Raw genomic sequence first — 18,324 nt, 5'->3', positions numbered from 1 at the left:
ATCAGAAATGGAATGTTTCATTTTGAACAAAGGGCCTTAGGAGACATTTAGTGCTTATTGCACAATCTCCAGGGACTTGGTTACTATTTGGAAATGGTCTACTGACTCTGAATTACCCAGCCCTTCTTTCCTTTATGAGTTGACTACAGAAAAGGTGTGTAAGTCTTGGTTTGTTGTATGGAACAGATGTAACTGTATTCCTTCCCGGCATTAAAAAAAGAAATCACAGAAATTCACAATTTGATGCAACTTAATGGTCCTCTGGTCAAGTCTTCTATTCTATTTGTTCAAACTTGACCATCTTAAAAATCAACCACTGCTATATAACAAACTTAATCACTTGCATAAGAAGATTTACACTTCTGAGTAGATGCATAATCACATTATTCAGAAATTTCCCCCATCTTAATATATGGCAGAAATTTTAAAATTCTCCTTCTGCTTACCTTATTTTAATCACAGATGGAGGGCAGTAACTGTCTGATACAAACTCCTGTTGAATGTACTCAGTTCCAGCATGAACCAACTCTTGCAGCGATTAACATCTTTCATGAGCTGAAGAGCTTACATCCGCATCCGTTAAAGGGCTTTCAAATTACGTCACGTCAAGTGTTTCTAGTCTCGATTTTTGGTACTTCACTTTTTCGCGGCTCTTTCACTTACATTAGTTAAGTATGTCTACATAAAAATGAATTTCCTTTGACAGCCAAATTAAGTTTTAGACGCATACTTGAGAATGGATACTTTCCAATTCTGATAGTGAGCTCTCTGCGCATGCGTGCTTGGTGCGGCGTAAGGGAGATGCAAAAATACCCTCTCGTGCTACCAGGTTATTGACATAACCCGGAGTAGACTTAACTGTGTTAACTAGCTCCTCGTATTTCATACTTTATTTAATACATATTTGAGTCACATAATCTCTTAAATCTTAATGAGTAATATCACCTTATCTTCTGGATATCAAATTAGGGCTTGTTACCCGATTATGATTGACTACGTAGTTTCATATAACAGAAAATTTAGGACGCATAGGCCCATTAGCCTAGGATGCCGATGTCTGGTCTATATGAAACTCATCACTTTGGGTTAAAAAATAGGTGGATATCTGGCTGAATCGTTCAACTTTTCTGAGATGTTTAGATCCTATAGCCAAGAGGATCAGTCAGTTTTAATAGTAGCAGAGAAAGCATCTTTAATAAGACACAAACATTTCATATGAAAGACACCTTTCTCTGGAGGTCCAAAAAGCTATTTGGTAGGTTATGCTGTAATAATAATAGTAGGCTTAAGCCGAAACTAGTCCTGGAAAGAATAAAACTTGAACTGAGAAGTTCTTAAGGAAAGTACTCCATTGGTAGGCGCCATGGGGACGGGTTGGAGCAGGTAAGGCAGCTGAACGTTTAGTTGAAAGGTGTTTGTTCCATTTACCCATATTATCTCTATCTAGAGTCCTCTCATTTTGGTAATTTCTTAGGTATTATGGTGACATTTTAAACTTTACTCCTACCCTCCAGTGCAGCGTGCATAGGTATCCTGGTGACACTGAAACAGACGGCACCAATAATCAAAGGGAAGCAATGTTCCTACAGGTCTGAGTCTCCTAAAAAATACTTGAGTGAGGATTGTCCACTGTGACCCTTGTGTGCATTTATCCCCCACAGCTGTGTCTCTTACACATGACTTTGGTCTCTAAGTAGTCCTCACCCTCTTACACGTGACTTTGGTCTCTAAATGATCCTCTCTAGTCCCCTCCACAAAAATCAAGATTATCCAAATAATAACTGCTAACCAAAACTTGAACTGTGACAGACCACCCTCTCTTCCTCAAAGACCATCAAACACCCCCAACCTAACAGCATCTCAAGAGACTTCCCAAGCCCTGCATTCTCAAATAAAGGATTATGCTAATGATGTTCTGGTTGATTTTCTTCAATAAATTCTATAGGATGGTATTCAACTGGAATAAGCCTGCAACATGTTCATTTCTTATTTGAAATGTATGCATGCTATTTTTTTGGGGGGGGGGGGGGCTTACTTTTTAATTCAAAAGGTCTCCTGAAAGTTTTAAAATTAAAAACTATATTTTGGTCATATGGATCAAATATATGTTTCTATTATAACATATCTGATTTTCCTACCGAAAATCTACTAAACCTACCTCTTCAGGCTCAATCAGTTTAAACTCCATGCCTCTCCCAGTCCAGGCAATGAAATGGGAATTTGAAGGGTCATCCAGAAGAGCCACCAAAAACTGCCAGAGCTGAAGTGATCCCCGCCGCTGGTATGTGGGTCCTTCCCGATACATTCCTGGCTCTTGTTTGATGTCTCCTAAATTAAAAATTTTTTAATTTTCTATTATTAGCCATGTTATGACACTCACATAAAATTTACATGAAACCAATCACTAAAATAGTTAAACCACACCACTTTAAGGGTTTCTATGAAATACAATGTTACCATTAAATAGGAATTGAAAATAGTTAAAAAGTTAAATACAAGTCAGGAATCTACAAACTTATGGACAACTATATACAACATATAATGGTCAATATAAATACACACAAGTGCGGAATAAATCCATAGATGTCACTGACTTACAAAACCTTTGTATAAATTCTTTATCATTAGACACTCTTAAAAACTACAGTATCTAATCATACTTTTCTGCTTCATTGTTAATGCCATTACTCACTGCTCTAAGCAACATTGCAGAGGGAGTAATCAGGTTTAAGCTCTGGGCATTTTATTTGCACAAATTAAATTCTGCAAATTATAATTTGTAAATACCTCACTGACCTACACATGACAAACTATTGAAAATTGTAATGCAAATATTTCAAAGCAAATTTAATAGCATCTTAAACTCTCAGTTAAGTAATCTGCACGTTATACAAATTAGGAAAATGTCAATGGCAATTCAGGGCATACTGGATCACCAACATACCATCTTTCTTCCACACCTTTACACGGGCACTATCTCTTTCTCAATTGGCAGCAAATGAAAATTTTTATCATTTTTATCTCCTGTTTGTATTTCACTCACTTGAATTTAGCTTGTTATTCTTCTTCTAAAAGTCCAGTAAAAATGTATGCACACAAACAAACATGTATACACCAGAGCCTTCAGTATATCTATATTTTTAAACAAGAAAGGTTTGTTTGTGTTACATTTGCTTGCTAGTCATATGAAGTGTAAAAATCTGTTAAATAGATTACAGCAGTAAAGGTATTCATCTCCAATTGTTTGGTATAAATTTGGCCAGAAATCTTGATTTCACAAACAAACAAATTAAAAGAAAACACACACACAAAAACACAACTCAGTTTCATAACTACTGATTATTTACTTCTATCTCCAGCAATCTATCTCAAAAATATGTGGAACTGGTCACATTGGGGATTGAATGTCTAGGGCCCGACAAGCATATCATTGTTAATGCATGAATTTCTCTCCTCCACTAAAGAAACGATTCAGACAATATATTTAAGCTGATCTAGTCACACTAAGTATAAATTATAAAACAGAAGAAAATCTCAAGCTTTTTAAAACTTTCCTCTGGTCAGGAAACAGAAATTCACCTCTCAAAATACTTGCAGAAAGAACAGCACTTTAAAACCCTAAACCAAAATGAAATTATTCACTAAATAGCTGCTAAAAAATCATTATGTTGTTCTGGTCTAAGTTATATAATATAGAAATGTCTCTTCATATTGATTTCAATGACAGTTTTATTTATCTCAGTATTTCCTTCTGAGATTTACAAATTTTCATGGGGGTAACTGAGCAATTTTTCAGAACGAGTGAAACACTGTCACATTTTCTAATCTCTGGATTGCTTCTGCCTGTAAATGTGATTGATCCTACTGGCCGTGTGCAATGAAACAATAACCTTTTGTTTTTCTTTCTTCTTATTCTCTAGTCCTTATAAAATATAAGCCCAATATTATCTTCCAAAAATATTTTCTTAGTATAAAATTGAGGAGTATTTAAAAGTCAAAGGGAAAAAAACAATTAAGACAGTTTCCCCAAACATTAGTGTAACTTTGACTTCACCCTATTAGATTAAATCATAATCCTGTCTACAGTTTTGAGCTATTTTTCTTCCTTATATGCCCATACCGATTATTACATTTCTTAAAATGTTAAACTCACTAAGAATGAAAGAAAGTGATTAAGGTCATTCCCAAAAGTAGACTTTATGCTTTATCTCAAGAGAAAAAAGCTGGATTTTAAGAACTCTGATGCTCTGCTGAGGGTACTAAGTAAAGTAAACGCAGGTCACACCTTTGAATCTCAAAGGTTTAAACTAACGTCTATTAGAGAATAAGGCTGAGGAAGTGATCCGTACCTTGACTGTGGTGGTGGTTTCACTGGTGTATACACCTATCAAAATTCATCAAATTATACACCTGAAATATGTGTAGTTTACTCTACAGGAATCATACCACAATAAAGGTATTAAAAAACAAAACAAAACAAACAAAAACAACCCCGTGAACTTAGCAAGAATTCAGCAATTTAAAGGGAGGCGAAAGAAACAGATCTTCCCAAGACGTCCCACCCCTTCTGAGAAGTGTAAGCAGCAAAAGCCTCGGGAACACAGTAGTCTTCAAGCCACTAATTAGAGACTGAGAAGCAATCTGCGCATGCACTTCGCTGTTTAAATAATGGCAATTAAAAACTCCTGAGAGCTACCGAGTCATTACAGGCATGATCCCCAAAGTTCGTGCAATCAGCTAATCAGAAGGCCCCTGCTCGTTTCCTGTGAAACAATCAGAGCAGGAAATCTGGAGACCACGCCGAAGAACCACCAAGTCAATTAGCTGTTCACTTTTTACCCAAGTCTCCTCGGAGATGCGGACTCCGCCACTTTTGTCAAGAAAAGAAGATTCTATCCAACTTGACACTCCTTTCTAACAGGGTGGGGGGGGGGTGGATATTTTCATTTCCAGTGCCACAGCGATGGATATGAAAAAGGCAATGCTTTCCTAACTCCATTTTAAGCAATTACAAAGTAATGTCACATTAGTGATGAACATCTTCCCAGGGAAAGAGCAGAAAAGGAGGACTCAACCACCACTAACTGAATGGGCAGCTATGTTGTTCCCGTGTTCCATAATGCATCTTTTCACGAACAATAAAAGGAAAAGAGCCTGCATTAGTCATCTGGGCATCCACAGTAGCATGCTTTCTGCTCTGCTTTGTTAATTATGGGATCAGCTTTCAATAAATCTCCAACAACAAGCTGCATGTGCTCAGCAGGGCGATGGAAAGGGCCCTCTCACTCTACATAAAGCTCAGCGAGAAGGAGACTGTGTATATCTCTAAAAATGGGATCTCTCATAGGACAAAAGAAAAAAGCTTCTTAATGGGCGAAGGAAAGGGAATTTATAAGAGGTAAAGTTCAGCAAGACTTGAGTGCATGCTAAGTGATGTGCATAAAAATCTTCCAGTAGTGATGCAGACTGTTTTCAAGAGAGGAGAGGGTGAGTTCTCTACGCCCTCTGACAAACATCAGAACTTGATACACAGTGAAAAACCTACCATCGAATTTCTCTGGGACAACACAAGTGTCATCAAAAAACTGCCTGGGACCCTTTTCAAACATGCAGCCTGTGGGGAGAAATGGGAGACATTTATTCATGACAGAAATAAAGCTCACAAACAATTCAAAATATAACCATTAACACAAAAATGGAGATAGAAAAGGACTCCTCCACTTTTCAGCTCCATGACCTCGGATACATTATTTAACCTTCGTGCCTCAGTTTCCTAATCTATAAAATGGGAATGTTAATAAACCACCTACCTTAGAGGGTTGTTGTAAGGATTAAATGGATTAATATATGCAACTTTAGAAGAGTGCCTAGCAAAGTAATGGAGGAGAGTCAGCTATTTCTCTTATTATTAACCCAAGCATAGAGCTCATGGCAAATGTGGGATTTATAATGTATCATCTTTTCCATTCTCTTCCAAGTTTCATGATTCAGTCAGATGACAGGGAAATCAGACTGAATTACTGACATTTACTTTGCATTACTACCCTGAAGAACTGAAACAGATAAGGTTTACCTCCTCACTTCCTTGCAGAAATATTTAGCTAGGTTAACCATCTCATGTTTTCACCTTCAATAACCAAGGCATTAAAAAAAAAAAAAAGAACCTTCCTTTTCCACTATATCATAACTAAGTCCCCAGAAAAAATGCAAAATAAGCTGACAATTTTTCACAACATTTTCTCCCCCAAATAGCCTTTATTTTCCCCCCAAATATCCTTGAGTGGGAGACCTTTGTTTAATTATTGTTATCTTTAATCACCAGGCAGAAATTTCATGTGGATTAGTCACAGTTTTATTTCTCAAATGTATTGGTCTCTGCGATAGGTACATAATATTAACAACAGCAACGAGAATTACATTGCATGTGTGCAGAAATTTTGATCTCAGATATTCTGGACGTACTATCTTATTTTACTATCCTTTAAACACAGGGAGTTACTTCTATTAATGTCCTTCACAGAAATCAACCAATGCTAGACTCAACCTAAAAGGATGGATCTAAGTCATTTCACTGAAGATACACAGTGTTTACATCAAGGACCATGACCATAATCCCAGAAATACTTTAATGGGGATTCTATCCAGATAACATCATTTTTATCCATTACTTTGCAGGTATCATGTCCATTAGAACAAAACTTTCCCACCATGGTTACCAAAACACACCCACAACAAAAACTTTCTGTAGGACTCTTCTGTGAAAGTCCACTCTTAACAATTACTTGTCCTAAATGTAAAATCCAGGATGTTTAAAGGTGAGTGTATTTAAATCTACTGTGTTTTATTTCAAAACAATGACTTAGGTCTCTGAAGCAAAACTGAAAATTCCTCGAAGATACATTTCAGCAGAGAGCAGTAAGGTGGGTGATCTATAAAGCACATGTTCCACTTGAAAAGGATGTGGTTGTTGGCAAGAAAGAACAGAGAAATCCACTTTTCAGTTGTTTATATGCATATGACTCATGTTAACAACCAAATACAAGATATCAAGACCTGAAAAATCTTCCTTTAACTTTACGAAGACAAATTTTAAAATAACGGTTTAGTGGACATAGTGATTTTTCCCATAGAATATCATGATTATGTGACAGCACCCTTAGGATTTCTGATTGTGTGGACAGGTATTTACGAGAGTGTCAATAATGGAAAACTTAACTTCTGTTCTGCTGGGATGAGCCAGGAAGCCTTCTTGCCTCATATAAATGGAGTGGCAGCTAGGCACTTCTGAAAGAAGAAACAACATTAGTCAAAGAGAATTCTGGAGCTGAAGAGAATGCTGTTATCAGTGGACGCAGCGCAGACAGGAAAGTAACAGAAACTGACACGAGTCTCCAGGAGGGGAAGCTGTCAACACATAGTTAACGTTTCAGGCAGGAACCACACAAGAAACGTAAGGAAGAGAAATCAATCACGGTGAACACTAATTATCGTGAACAGGCGTGTGAATTCAGGGTTTTACCCACATCAACCTTACTAAAGTTGGCTGGAGCAGTAACCCCACGCAAATGTGACAGTGTCCTCAAAATAAACAGTGTCATGAGTTAAAAGACATTTCAGGACATCTGTGGAATAAATGTGTATAACCCATGGCATTCAAAGCAAAGATCAATAAAAGACTTATTCATAGTTTTTTTTTTTTCATGAACACTGGATAGAAATAATTATGAAAAGACAAAATTGTTACAACTCTTAAAACTATTAAGGTGATTGCTATTTTTTCCCTCAGATAAAAACATGACTGGCTTTTCATGCTGTTAAGCACACCGGTCATATACAAAACCAGTGAGGCTATAAAAGAGAAATCCAACAATTTTACAGCAAATGCTTTTATTACCCTAAGAGTGAAGCCTTGCCTATGTGACCAAGTTAACTTATCCCTGAGAAAATAAACTTGGTTAATGGTTAAACTTGAGTCATAGTGATGGCTATGTATCTAATGTGTTTAGTAGCTTAGATACAGGAGAGAAGAAATAGACATTAGGAGACAAAAGATTAAAATTCAAGTTCTTTATTTACTACTAATAAAACTACATGACTTGAGATAAGCCATTTCGCGTCTAAGCTTATATAAAATAAAGGGCTGAGTCAGATGCCATCTAAACTGTATTACAGCCCGAGGGTCTTTGATTCTGAATATAAAAGTTCACTCACATAACCAGAGGTTGAGTCACGGTGAAGACAATGAAGTTTCAACCTCAAGCCCCTCCACTTGCAAGAGTCCTCCTGAGACCCTATACCTAATTTTGTTCGTGTCATTTCATTTTCTTTTTCTTTCAGAAGGTTCCCCAAGTTTTACGAGCTTGAGGGACCACAAACCTGGGCCCAACCCTGCATGTAACGTAGGTTCCAAAGGAATGTGCAAATGTGATGAAGCTGATCCTAGCTTCTGTATGGGTTACTAAAGTTTTTAAAACAACATAAACAAAAATAAATGTGTAAAATATATACGATAAGTGTGCTATTTAATATAAGAATATGTCCTCCTTTCCACCACTTGTAGTAGGTACATGACTTCTGAACAAGTAATAACATTTAAGTAAATTGGAATCTAAAGACCTTTAACTCTTTATATCTGTAGACGTTTTTATCTGTAGACGTTCATGCTGTAATAGACAAATCAGCACTATTTATTTGGCCCAGAGAGTATCCTTTCCTTGTCTGGCATGTTCCATTTTTTAAATCCATCTGACTTTCCAAAAATGTGCCTGGTGATGAATTTAAACCTAAATATGAGATATGATTTCACAGAAAAAGAGTTTATGTCATGTAGTTTTAGTCAGAAATATCTTAGTGGCCATCCCTAATAGCAATAACATTGAAGAGTATGCAGGCATCCATAACTCACCCGCTGAACGTAGTAGAAAACTCATTATCAAACATTTTATTACATCATGTCTCTTCTTTACATAAAGTATTATATGGTTTGTAATTCTGACCCTAAAAAGGCAGGGTTAAGCCTTTATCAGGGCTTATGAGAGGGTGGCCGTGCAGTTGACCTTTTGGGTTATCAAACAGCTAGCAATCCATTTTATCCCAACTTTTTAACCAATGGTAATTCAACTTAATTTTTAAGCTTATTTTGATTTCTCGCCAAGGCGTAAGGTCCTTCATGCAGCTGGGCCGGGAAGGGAGGGCGCGTTAATGACTCTGCCATCGGCTTACCAGCTGCTCAGAGGCAGGCATTTTGCCGTACGGGTGTTGACACCCCACCACAAAATACTTTTACTGACTGCTGCCCAGCTGGAGTGTGGCTGTAAAAACAGCTGGCTGGCTCGAGAGGCAGCGAGAGGAAAACGTATAGGTTAAACCCTATTACACATAAGTGTGACTAAACATAGCCCTTCCCTCCCCAGAGGGGGAGGAAAAGAGGAAGAAAGGGAACGCAAGCATTTCTGAGGAACCCAGTGTTCCAAGTTGAAGGAACAGCTTACAGAAGTGCTCCAACATAGTACAAAATAAGCAGAATCCTGGAAGACTAGACATTTGACATCAAAGACAGGATTTGATGGCTAACTTCACCGACACTCATGTGGCTGCTGACCTGGCTGACTTACTGTTTTTTGTTGTATTTTCTCTATAATACTTTTCACAAATTCTACTTATTAATCTATGATATTCAAATTCTATTGATTTAAAATTAAGTCACAATAAATTAATGACTCATAATAAGGCTAAAGCCAGAACCTCCATTATATTCCAAAGGCCCAACTTGTAGTCTAAATTCCAAGAAAAAAAGGCACTGAACAGCAATTTAGGAGAAAAAAAATACACAGATGAGGATATATTTGTGTTTACGCCAGTTCTTAATGCTATTTATTACACCCCAGAGTAAATAAAATTAACATCACGCTCCTGAAATTGAGACACTTGGCCAGCATTGTTTAAATCCAATCTATCCTTAAAATTGGTGTCCTTTCTAAGGTCCAGAGAAGCCTGAAAAAATATGGCTAAGAGGAGTTTATTCCCTTAAAGTAACTAAAGTCATGTTATCCTAAAGTGATATCAGTTAATTTATGACTATCAGAGTGGGTCAGACTCTAATCAAATTGTAGAAACATTTCCAAAGTGATTATTCAATCAAATGACTAACATGGTTAATTAGGAGCCATAAACATTGCTCTGAAGTTCATCAAAGTAATGACTTGCCCAGAAAAATTACTGCTAATTAAATTGCCTGCTGCTTTCATTTCTACCTTATCTAATAAAAAAATCCAACCAATGAAGTTTGGCATTACAATTTAACTTCAGCTAAATGCTCAACTAAGATCCAAACTAGCTACGCGGTGACTTCAAAGGCAAGTGTTTCGTAGCAGGGAGTGAAAGCATTTCACATGTATTCATTTACGTTTATGCATGAAATAAAACTTAGATAATTCAGCAACAATAATAAGCTGTAGTTTAACCCACGCACAGATGTTAGGATGACAGCGTATTTACCCTGCCCTTATGTGCGTCCATAATTATAACCTTAGGATCACTGGTACGGCACTGTGATTACAGACGTGCACCTTGTCATCTAACAGACCCGGCTTTGCATCTCAGGTCTGATATTTTGTGGGGGCATGACATTATATTAGTCATTTAACATCTCTAACTCTCAACCTCCACATCCATAAAATGGGAATAATGCTGATTTCCTTCAAAGGGTTGTCGGAATCCATATGAGGTCAGGCATGGGCAACAATTTGCCCAGTGTGTGCGAACAGTGAGGATTCAAGGTATGGTACTTCTTACCCATAACAGTCTATTTTTAAGTGAACTTCACAAGTATTTAAACAGCAGGAAACAGGGTACTTAAGACTAGAAAAATGTATGTACCAAAATTATTTCTGTATTTTAATTTGCTATTTTGAAATCACGTATCTATTGAGATGGTTTACATTGCTTGTTAGTACTGTTCCTCACAAATCCACCTATTAACCTATGACATTTAAAATACATTGATTTAAAATTCATCATAATGTATGATTTATAAATGTATGATTTAAAAGGTTTAAGTGAGAAGTGTGATTACATTTTCAAAACATTTGGAGGTCTCTTTTTTGAGTTTATTTTTTACAGTCTTACCCCCTCATATTTGGTGCTAAGTGACTTTAGTTTACAAAGTTCTAAATTCAATCTGTAAATTGAATTACGTACATTTAATTTAGGCTAACAGATTTTTTTTATTATTATTTTGAAACTTATGGATCAAAGAGCTGTACAATGTGGCATTAGTATGGGGCCCAATAAGCTTGCGGAAACTAAACTGCCTATAATTTGTCACAGATGAGTTCATGGTGATGAAAGCTGATCCAACATGCTGCAGAAATTCAAAGCAGCAAAGCACTGTTGTCATTTTAATGCTCTAGTCAATGGAGGGGAAGTTAAAAAGAGTAAGTGAACACCCCAAACCGCTTGATTTAATTAATCTTCACCCTTAGTAACGCTGTTAAAATTTCCTTTAGATTAAGATATGCAGGTATGAAACTAAACAGTTGGTTTCTCTGTTTCCTGACTTGCATTTAAAAGCTGTATTGGGAAACATAATACTGATTTGGGAGGCTTTACCAAAGGCCTGACCACAAAGTGCAGTTATGAATTTGCTGGGCACTTCTCTGATTTGCATATGTGCTGCCACGTGGTACAGAATGAAGGTTCCCTTTCCTTCAGGGCCTGGTTTGCCTGAAGCTTCTAGGAGCTACAACAGGCCAGACCAGAGAGAAACCATTTGCCACAGTCGTATGAGACATCCCTACAATTTGTTGAGATTGTTCGTTATCAAGTAGTGTACAAAACTGGAGACACTTCAGACTGTAAACTCCAAACAAAGGTGGAAAAGCACCTCTCTTTGATTTGAAGCTTGTGGTTAAATTCCTGTAGAAATAATCAGTGTGATACTTAATGAAGCATTCAAATCTCTGAGAGTAAGTGAGAAATCCCAGTAAGACAGGAATATGCTCAATATTGTATTTTGATGTAATTTTGCTTTCATGTGAGTGTGCAATGCAAAGATGGACTGACTACACCCTTAATCCTTGAGGAGGTGATATGACAAGATAAAATCCACCTAATGTTGTGTATTGCACATTGATCATGGAAAACCAGGGGACATTAAAAGACTAAGGCCAAAATGTGTGTGGACATACATCTGACGTGAACAGGTAACTGATGAAAAATGTGCTTGTGTGTGTGTGTGTGTGTGTGTGTGTGTGTGTGTGTTTCAGTGTAAACAAAGGAGTCTAAACAAGTTTTTCAAAAACATTTACATATCATCTAAAGAAATATTGGTTGTACCAAGAACTCATGACATAAATCTCATTCAAGAAAGATGATCACTACGACAGAGCCCGTCTCAATTTTATCTGTTTTAAACTTCATTCTTTTGTTTGTTTCCTCTTATTTCCTGGCCAACTCACAGTTTAATGTTCAAAATCCAGAGGTTTTCCAGAGTGCACAAAAAACACGAGCTTTATGAAGATGTAGTTAAGTCCAAAAGCATTCACACACAAACTAGTGTAGTGTCTTTTCCCTCTGCATTGCCACTTGCCACATGACTAGACTTTGTGTAGCTAATCAAGAAAACTGTATTTTATGAAGTTTCCTGAAAAGGATGCTAATGTAAGGATTTTTTTACACCCAGACAATCTTTCTATTAGAGAACAAACCTGAAAGTAATTGACTCTAGAAATAAGGCCCTGTGTTAGTATGTCTGAATTTACTTGAAGCAAGGGTGATGGCAAAAAACTCCAGTTTTATAAGACCTATTTGTTGTCAGTCACAAAAGCTCTATGTGAATACTACGTCTTAGTTACTGAACCTCATGTGAAGAGGGAAAGGCTGGAGGTGGCTGAAATCTTAAAAAGAGAGTGATGAATTTAGTATTACCTCATTCACACTTAAATGGGAGCTTTCTCATTAGGATTTTTAGTAAACTGTGAATATATAATGAAAATCTGCAGAGATATTTCTTCTACCACAGCTCAGATGTACTGAATCCACTATTGACAGACTTTGAGGACAGAAAGAGAACGATGTTAGTCTTTGTATGCCTAGAATAGTGTTTGCAAAATCTTAGGAGGGGGGGAAAAGTAATGCAGTTATCTGAATTCAGATGCTTTTAAAACTTAAAGGCTACAATAACATGAAATAACAGTATAGAATTTTACCTAAGAAACCACAGACTTCTCTTGTGAGCATCTGGGTCTTTTGGGGAGACAGTATCCTGCATAAATAAGGACCAGCTCACCATTGTGTACGTTTTATAAGCCTGTGAAAGGTTTTATTAATTTAGAGTTAAAAAGAAAGTTGAACAGATAGGAAACGTAAGTGCAATTGTCACTTTGACTATTAGCCATTATTGTACTCTGACAATGAACAGAAGTTTAAAAGAAACTATGAGAAAAGATGTCATTAGCTACCAAAATGGGCCACAAAAGATTTCTGAAGAGGGGAAGTTTTAATGATTTTTGCAATTTACACGATTTGAAACCAAATCAGTATGAATCGTTTGTCCTCGCACTTTCATACCTCCTTGGGTTACCACAGTATTGAGACGATGTATTCTACTTGCTTTGAACATGAGTAATACTAGTAGTTAGTTCAGTACGATTGTTTCACTACGTCAGAAAGAGCACAATGGTACAGTACCTTGTGGGCCACGCACGGGATGATTGTTTTAACATGAAAGTATCTCTTCGTCTTACCCTCTAGTACCCAAGCATATCTGTAAATACTAGAAATAAGAGAGGCATCTTATTCAAGGGCTGGCAACAGTCTTGGAGGAAATCTCTAGAAGTTAGGATAAAATCCTACCAAGAGAAATCCTTATGATAATTGTCTGCACCCCTAATACTGTATCAGTAATTTTACAAACGTAGCCAATTTAATCCTTATGAAAACCCAAAGGGTAGAGGAATCATTTGCCCCTTTCTATAAATCAGGAAACTGAGGTCAAAAGAGGAAATAAAACATGCTCAAAATGACACTGATAGCGAATAGGTATCCAGTCTAAGATTCAGTAAAACGTTCCCAGTGTTATGCAAAGTGAGTGGTTTTATTTTTGTTAACGCTAAGAATAACAAAAACATGTGGATGAAAACAATGAACTGCGAAGGCCCACACACTGAAGAGGAGGGTTATCAGAACTGACCAGTCAAAGATACTTCTCTAAATTTAGGAAAAGAGCGACTAAATCACAATGACATGTGCATGTCATTCTTTCAGTTTCTTATATGTATCTGTGAATATGTCTCTAAAATTTTCCAGACTGTATTAGAAACAATAGAAAAATCACACACACACACACACACACACATACACACACACACTAAAAACAATAATCATCTATCTAATCTGACAAAAATTCCTCAAAAGGGTTCAGTTAAGTTATGCATATGTTAGGGAAAAATATTTTATGAAATAAAAAGTCTCCCTTTCCTCTAAACTGTTAAGTAGTTAAGTCATTTGAGAATAGAGATCCTTTAAGTATAAAAAAATTCTGTAACAATGTTCTAAACCTAAAAACATATACTCAAACATATACTTTAAAAAATAAATAATATTTATCTCCCCTCTCTTGCTCACGTTTATGAAACATACGGGGAGAGATCCAAATGTGCCTCCTTAAACTGTCTCATTTAATTGCAGATCTTCGTAGCACATGTGAAATCAGTTGTGTGTTCATTTCATCCACTCAAAACAGGCAGTTCTGAGCCGAAGCATCCTGCTTGTTTTCTCTAAAAAGCTAAAAATCCCACACTAAAAAAGTATGCTCCCCTCCCTCTTCTAACTCCCTTTTTTCATGCTAGTACAACTCACAAGCAAATTATCCCTCCCTTCCCCCTTTCCTGCCTGTAAAATCCAAGTTAGACAAACACTGTGTGGCTGAAATGACATATTTGAATGGAATTCAGACCCACCAGTTCCTGTTTATGTTTCTGATTTGAGAATGTTGTCTTCTCATTCACTATACATTAGGAGCATGCAAGGCCATAAATAGTGTCAGGTTACATGCAGGCGGGACCAATGAGCATTAATCATTACTTCCAGTCAACTGGCAAAGGCAGCAGCTGATGGAACACTACACCCTTCAGCTCTGTATAAATGGACATTCCAGCGAGTAGGAGTGTATGTGTGTGTGTATGTGCGTTTCCTTTCAGTCTCCATTTTATGAATGAAACTCCAGGCTCTGTAGAGTCCATTCATGTAAAAGAAATGCTTACAGGGCTCTGCCCCTAGGGATCAATCAGTCATGGGTAAAACTGATATGATTGGTTTAAGACAGCCTTCAGCCTTCCATTACTGACTTAAAATGCAGTCCCTGTCCATCTGACCTGTGTTAATGCATAAAGAGTAAATCCAGACCTTGGTCTCAATTCTCAAATCAAATCACTAGCCAATGCCACTTACTGTAACTGTAGATTTAGAGCATATTTAAGTATTTCTTAGAAAAACTGATACAGTGGGCCAAAGTACTGTTTTGGGAGATTTGCTATTTTAACTCAGCACCGAATGAGGAAAACTCATATGACGTCTGCTAAGCAATAGAAAGCGAAGTCAAATTGGGAAGCCAATCCATGACCTCTATTATAGTAACAAAATCAATCGGAAAGACATCACCATCACTTTTCACAAATGAAGCACCTAAAAATCAGAGATGAAGTGATCTACTAGTCCACAAATCACTGGCTCAGTAAAAGAAAATTATCTTTGGATGTTAGAGAAACAGAATGTTAACATTTTCTGAAGGATCGATAGCTCATTCCTTTACATTCCCAAGAGATCCTCTACTTGAAATTCTTGGACAATAGTTTTAAAGTTAGGAGGGGGAAAAATGAGCCACCATGTTTCAGGAAAAAATGTGGCCATAAGCAAATGATTCTTAGTAATGGAGTAGGGCCAAGGCTTGGCCTTTGGGAGTGTTAAATATCAGGTACAAAAAGCCAGAGTTCATGGGACCATAATCACTGCTGCCTTAGAAATTACTAAAGATGGTAATACTTAAAAATATCTAGAGTTTTTAGGAGGAAAAAAAAAAGAGCAATTATGAGAATGATTTGTAAAGTCAGCCCCATACCAAACACTGTTAAAATACATAATGGGTTCTATCAGCCATCTGTAACTTGGTCCTGGACTCAAGAGGGAAGGAAACACTTCTTTCTTCCAATGACCAGACTAGGAATCAGTGGCAGTCAACCCCTGAACATATCTCTAAACAGTATCTCATGGGATCTCTACCATACGATAAAAGAAGGAATGGGGACAAACATGAAAACTGCATGGTCTTTGGTTTGAAAGGTGGGAAGGATTGTCTACTATGGCATTATGATAATTTAATATTTACCTGCCAATATCTAATACCTGGCAAATAAAATGGTAGAGAATAAAGTTACCATCATATTAAACTTCGAACTAAAATTAAAACACGTGACACAGCCAAGTGAGGAGATGATAAGGAATTCTATAATCTACCATCTAAGGAAAATATGGAGCAGAGCAAGACCACTGAAAAGTGAATGTACATTGAATTACTAATTCCTAAATAATATTCTTTGTTCAAGGCTTTAAAGAAAATTCAGTATTCTTTCAAGAATTAGTTTTCAAAGTGGTTCAAAGCTATGTAAGTAAAAATGATGAAGTAAAGCTGAATATTTCCAAACGCTCTATTTTAAATTAAAAAAAAATGAAAGTTATTGTCAATCATGGGGTCTTCCTTCCATTTTGGAAAGGATGAAGTTGGTTTATGGCAGGCCCGGAAGTTCAAAATAAATATTAGTGGCCTTTATTTCTACCCTCTCTGTTCTATCCAACTTTATTTTTTTTTAATCCAATTTTAATTAGCCTTTTCAACAATTTCCTTTTGTAATAACTGCATTCCTTGTATTTCTTGAACAATATTTTTGGTTGTTTACTTATGTATAATTCAACTGTTCACAAAGGATATAAGAAAATATATTATAAAATATAAATGAAGTCAATGTCCCTAAAACATATGTCTCCTCTTATGAAATAAATAATGAGAAACCATTAAAAAATAATATACCATGGTAATCGTAGTAACAATCATAACAGTAATAGTTTAGGGATAAACTACTGAGTACATTTAGCCTTCTGAATTTGGGGGTTTTTGTTTGTTTGTTTGTTTAGATTTTGTACAGGTTGAGTCAGTTGATTAAGACCCTGTCAAATCATCTCCAAACACAGAAAGCACTATTTATTCATATTCCTATGCGGCTACAGAAAATAAGTATGTGTTTCTTGCTCTATTATCCACTGGCTTCATCCTGTAACTCTCACTTTAAAACCATATTATAAATTCTGGAAGGGGAATCCCAAGCAACACTGACTAAGAGCAGCATTAGGAATTACTTCACCTCTCCGTAAGCTGGATGATTAAGACGAGCACCCGCCCACACAGCAAAACGCAGGATCACATTTACAACACAAAAATCTTCTCTTGCCATATCAGACACCCCAGAGTATTCTAACTCTTAGGACTAACATGCCAGCTCGGGCCTATGTGAGTATGTGCGCCTGTCTCTGACAAATAATGTTAAACATATTCCTAGTTTCAACATCTTCAACATGAGGTCAACATTTTTTCTGCATTTATTTCACCATTTCTCTGCCAGCACACAATTTTTATACATGCTAAGGATAGATCATTATTCTCTAAATTGAAAGTTTTGTCCATTGGCCTTCATCAAAGTCCAAAGGTGATAAAGAAGTGTGTGGAGAACTTGGTAGGGGATGCTTGGGTCAAAAATGAAGGGACTTAAAAACAGAAGACAGAAAAGGCCTATCTTACTTTTCCAAATGCAAGCTTTCTTTCTATCTGTTTTATATATTGCAGTCCTTCATTCATAAGCTTTCTGCTGAAAAATGGATTCAGCTGACAAAGTTTGAAAATGACTTCTCGTTAAATTTTAAGCCATCAATCTAGCAAATGTTTTAACAAAGAGTGAAGTCCAATAAGAAGGCTCAGACAAACTCAAGGTTCATACAACCAAAGGATTTTAGAGCTGGAAAGGCCACTGGTTTGCTGCTTTTCCTTCTAATTATTATTCAGCCTTTTCTGAAAGAACTGTTAGGAAAAGTTACCTCAGGGACAATCTCAACTCTTGACCGTTTATGGTATATTTTTAAAAAGGAAATAGAATGCATTTTAATCCTAAATATCATTTGAGTTTCTATATTTTCCTATCTTACAACAGTGAGCACCTAACAATTAGAAGAAAATTTGGAGACTAATATGAGACGAACACATTAGGAAAGCATACCTTA

The 18,324-nt window shown here is 36.6% G+C and overlaps 1 protein-coding gene across 5 annotated transcripts in view; it reads right to left on the bottom strand.

Annotated features, from left to right (window-relative positions):
* Positions 1–18,324, bottom strand: part of ETV1 (ETS variant transcription factor 1) — an 89,848-nt gene that overhangs the window by 10,757 nt on the left and 60,767 nt on the right. For all 5 annotated transcript variants that reach the window (XM_014563384.2, XM_014563381.2, XM_032483928.1 and 2 more), the window contains 3 exons: positions 7,216–7,284; positions 5,546–5,614; positions 2,159–2,328 (listed from right to left, as the gene is read on the bottom strand). In XM_014563384.2, coding sequence (XP_014418870.1) covers positions 2,159–2,328; positions 5,546–5,614; positions 7,216–7,284 — 308 coding nt within the window. The remainder of the gene's footprint in view (positions 1–2,158; positions 2,329–5,545; positions 5,615–7,215; positions 7,285–18,324) is intronic.

The sequence above is a fragment of the Camelus ferus genome, chromosome 7, assembly GCF_009834535.1.
Source record: "Camelus ferus isolate YT-003-E chromosome 7, BCGSAC_Cfer_1.0, whole genome shotgun sequence".
Classification (NCBI taxonomy): Eukaryota; Metazoa; Chordata; class Mammalia; order Artiodactyla; family Camelidae; genus Camelus; species Camelus ferus.
This window is presented reverse-complemented; position numbering and strand designations above follow the sequence as displayed.